Source organism: Trichoplax adhaerens, genomic scaffold (assembly GCF_000150275.1).
Source record: "Trichoplax adhaerens TRIADscaffold_833 genomic scaffold, whole genome shotgun sequence".
In the NCBI taxonomy this organism is placed as follows: Eukaryota; Metazoa; Placozoa; class Uniplacotomia; order Trichoplacea; family Trichoplacidae; genus Trichoplax; species Trichoplax adhaerens.
The window spans coordinates 1-4,305 of record NW_002061366.1 but is presented as its reverse complement, the minus strand read 5'-3'; the positions used below and the strand labels follow the sequence as shown (position 1 = coordinate 4,305).

Sequence of the window (4,305 nt, the reverse complement as noted above, 5' to 3'; positions counted from 1 at the left end):
GCACGTTATAGTGTGTTGCGCCTTAAAGTGTGCGCATTTCGAAAAGATTCTAGTTACTATACCGTAAGTTAGAGAAGTAGTCTTGCTTACTAAAGGTAAACTTCACTTCCTGTAAGTCACATAATAGTAAATAATGATATCTTGCTATCTAAACTTTATTTAAAAAACTACTGACTAAGTCATTAGCTAATTGATTCATCAGTCTTAGTAAATGATGCAATGAACTAGAGGAAAGATGGTAAGCTTTTCAACATATTGAATAGGCTATTTAGTATACAGTTAGATCCAAGCATCATTGTAGCCTACTGAAAATATACTGTTACTAGTTTTGGTTTAAAATTATGCATTTTGTATAGGTGAAGAAGTGATTTTATAAACGCTTTCTTGAAAAGCCGGTAGTAAAGATAAATGAGATGCGACGATCGATTTAGTATATGTGTACTGTGTAGTGTACGGCTTATTAGGCCTACACAAAACTACTATAATTAGCTGAAATCACTGCAATGTGATAATCCTTTGCGATTTTTCGTTGTATCAGTAAAAAATCTTCGTTAGCGATCAGTTTGGGTAATTTTGATAAGGTTCAGCAGTAAATAGTTCTTGTCGATTCTACAGCCCAGATGCAATCTCGTTTCTACTGCAATAAAGTTACTAACTTCATTGAACTCTATATGATATTAATTTGTAATAGCATCACTGTGTGATAAAGCGTCTAACTTTAAGCAAAGACTTCCGTATCTTGAGAATAAATTACGTCTTCCACCAAGGACCAGATTAGCTACGACTACCTCAACTTCGAAGGTGAAATCTCCTGCTTATATGTACATTTGGTTGCAAAGTATCATCAAGATACAAAGATCAACATCTATCTTAATTAGCCCAGGATTTCGTTACTTGCATATCTCAAGGTGTTAAAGTTACCTAATACAGCATCTCTAAGAACTACTGCAATCTATACTTTTTATAGTCTTAGGTTTGTAATCGCGTAGAGTTTAGAATGTAAATGTTTACTAATACTATTATAACCGCAATAAAGCGGGAAAAATATTGGTATGTGTGAGCTTTAATTATTCAACTCGTATTTTTCAAAAGTCGAAAAGATCATCAACAAGGTAACTCTAGTTAAAATAAAGGTCTTTACCCCAAGTATATATTTAAAAAAGCTTACTAACTCCTATTTCATAGCGTTTTTAAGATCAAAATTATGATTTATCTCAAAGTTATCCGGAAATGAAATGCAAATGACACCTGAAGAACTGTTCTGAATTAAGCAATTTAGGAAAAACTCCATATGGTACGGCATATACCACAGAGATAGCTTATACGTAAATGCAAACTGAATAACATTAGACTACTAAAGAGAACAACCAATCATAGTAACATCAGTGTTATCAGTAATCATGATATTTGTTACAGTATTATTACTCTATTAAGTCGTAGGTGTTAAATTTATTTATGAAAACGTGGTACCGCTTGTTAACTAATAATATTCTTCCTTATATAATTCCAATGTACGTGATATACTTAAACTCAGCTTCGTTGCCACAAGCTTCTCGAAAATACAAAGTGCAAATAATCCATGAAAAGATAATTAAAGTGAAGATTGCTGCAGGAACTGTACTATTGAACTGGCTGCGCAGGCTAAATACTGCTTATTGCCATCAAATTGCGATAGTTGCGGTATTATCGAGAATTTAAAGGATGTGATACCCTCAAAAACTATTCTAGAGGATAATATTTTCAAAATTTAGCGTACAGAATTTATCTTTAACTTAATATATTGTCATGCTATATTATTTCAAATATACAACGGAGTGTAATGTGGCCCAAAATAGATCGTGCCTGAAGCTTATACGGTGTAAAATAGAGGTTTGCAGTTTGCAGATTCTTACAATCTTACAAGCATGATCCATTTTAGTGGTCATATCATATAAAGAAAGCTGTTACAAATATTAAGATGATAACGCCTTATTTTAAAACGGTACGTCATCACTAATGTAAAGTAAATCATAATATCTATCAATAAACATGCCTTGGATTTCTCGGTCAGCGCTATTAGATAGTTCATCATCTTTCTTTAGATTTTGCAATGGCTCGGCAGCTTTAAGAATGACGTGAAAATAAAAAAGTTTAATCGACAGAACCTATGACTGACAATTCAATGTTTCTCCTTTTAATTTTAATGCCAAATTTTAACTGTAAATATCACTGTTGTTCTTTATCTCTCTTAACACTTTAAATCCAAAATGATAAAACTAAAGAAAAATTTCAGTTAGCTTTGTAAGAATTTTAACAAAATTCTTATTGCGGAATACAGTAGATGTACCGTAATAAATGCAACTTTTGAAAATACTCGTATACAGTTTTAAGCACAAGTTAGCAAATTTATAAATATCAAAGGTATAAAAATATCGACATCTATAAAGTTTACTGTTAACTCCCATATCTAGAAAGTATGTTCACTAAGATAATCTAGCAGTAAATTTTCTTTTAATATATTGCCTTGTATGTTAGACTATGTACTATTCATCGTACTACGTAAATACTATGTATCTTAATTATGGTTGGTGTCATTTAGAACTGTTTGATCTCATTCCTAAGTTTAAATAATTATGTACAATTAACACAGTATAGTCACGGTCCGATTTTGGATGTAAAATGCGAACTTGAACATTCAAACAAGGAATACGTACAGTAAATCAATGGAAAATTTTGAGAAAATTTCTAGTCAAGTAATTTAATGAAAATTGATATGATTTTAAATTTTTTCAAGACAGAATATTTGTTGGATTCTGTTAGTATATCAAGTTTTTTGCAATCGTCTAACACCACATGAACTATTATCATCTACGTTGAATTTGATTTTACAATCAATATTACCTTCTACATTGACTACATCTCTAAAGCTAACAAATATGGTTAATACCCGCATCTACCTCAAATCTAGATAGTTGCAGTAGTTGTAGTGTTAGTATATCTTACGTTACTTTACAACATCTAACGCTCCTCTGTAGTAACTATAGTATTTTTATAGGATTTATGGTCCAAAGTAATGAATCTATTTTCTATTAAACTATTTATTTCAATCTTTCAACAGTAATATACCCTATTAGTATCTTTGCGGAGATATAGATGCTGATAATCGTCGCTAAAAAACTGATTTGGGTTATAACGCAAAGTTTAATATGAAATCAGAGTCTTGTCGTGTTACGCTTGAGATACGCTATCGTATCTACAGTAAATTAAAAATAGTCCATGAAAATTAATTTATCATAAATTGTGTAAATAATGAAAAGAAAATTTTGATAAACACTTTCTGTTTATAGCATAAAAGCTTACCATCTTCTTTTACAGTATTGGATTTCCTTTTTGAATTTTTATATGTAGAAATAACTTTACACATACGATGATCTTCAGCTACAGAGCGCAGCCCGCTTTTAAAGAGTGCTTTAACTAATGCTCTCTTTGTGTAACTCCGACCTTTCCTACTCGCATACATACTCAACATTTGCGCACATTGATCGTCAACTGATCCATTATTTTCAGCTATAATTTTATTGATGTCGCGTTGACCAATTTTAAATGCTCTTGCCAAAGTTTTCCACTCCGTTCCAATATCTTTTGCGATTTTGCTGTTACACTTCTTGGCCGCTACAATAATTTTATTTTATTTGCAAAAATAGGATCAGCGGCTACTTACGGTACATCATATGAAACAGTTAATAGAAAATCGAATGTAGCAAGAATGAACGATTCTCTCTATACTAAAATCAAGAATATTCCTCTTTCTAAGTTGCAATTGTTGGAAGTGCTTGCTATACAAACCAATTAAATGACTCCATCTTACAAATCAGGCAAGTCGCTGCTATTGTAGTATGCGATAGATTTTACTGTATTATCACTTAAAATAGTAAAAGAATGTTAGCCACAGTACAACTTACAAGAACTAGGTTTGACCATTTCTATCTCAACAGTTTCATTAGAATCGACAGAGACTTTAAATCGAATTCCGGGTTCTAGAGTTGAATCGACATTACAAAGATACAGTATCATCAGCCATTAAAGAAACCAAAGTATAATCTTATTTGCTACTATGCATGCAAGCGCTCAACATTTCTATAAAGTATTATAACATCGTTAAACGTTAAAAGTATGTATTCTTTTGGCTTAAATGATTCTAATATAGTGTGATTTACTTAACTCAATGTTGTTATACTAACTGCAAGATATTCTCTTTAAAAATACAGAATGTGAGAACTTATTGAAAAATATACTTTAATTCAAAGAAGACTGTACAAAACACAT

At 31.3% G+C, this 4,305-nt stretch overlaps 1 protein-coding gene across 1 annotated transcript; it reads right to left on the bottom strand.

The window, feature by feature from the left end:
• Nucleotides 1–3,191: 3,191 nt before the first annotated feature.
• On the bottom strand, nt 3,192–4,016 carry TRIADDRAFT_62784 (uncharacterized protein; the record flags this gene model as incomplete). The annotated part of the gene is made up of 3 exons (XM_002118737.1): nt 3,192–3,232; nt 3,340–3,651; nt 3,942–4,016. Coding segments are annotated over 3 exons (426 nt in total), but the record flags the coding sequence as incomplete, so codon positions are not given.
• Nucleotides 4,017–4,305: the final 289 nt, after the last annotated feature.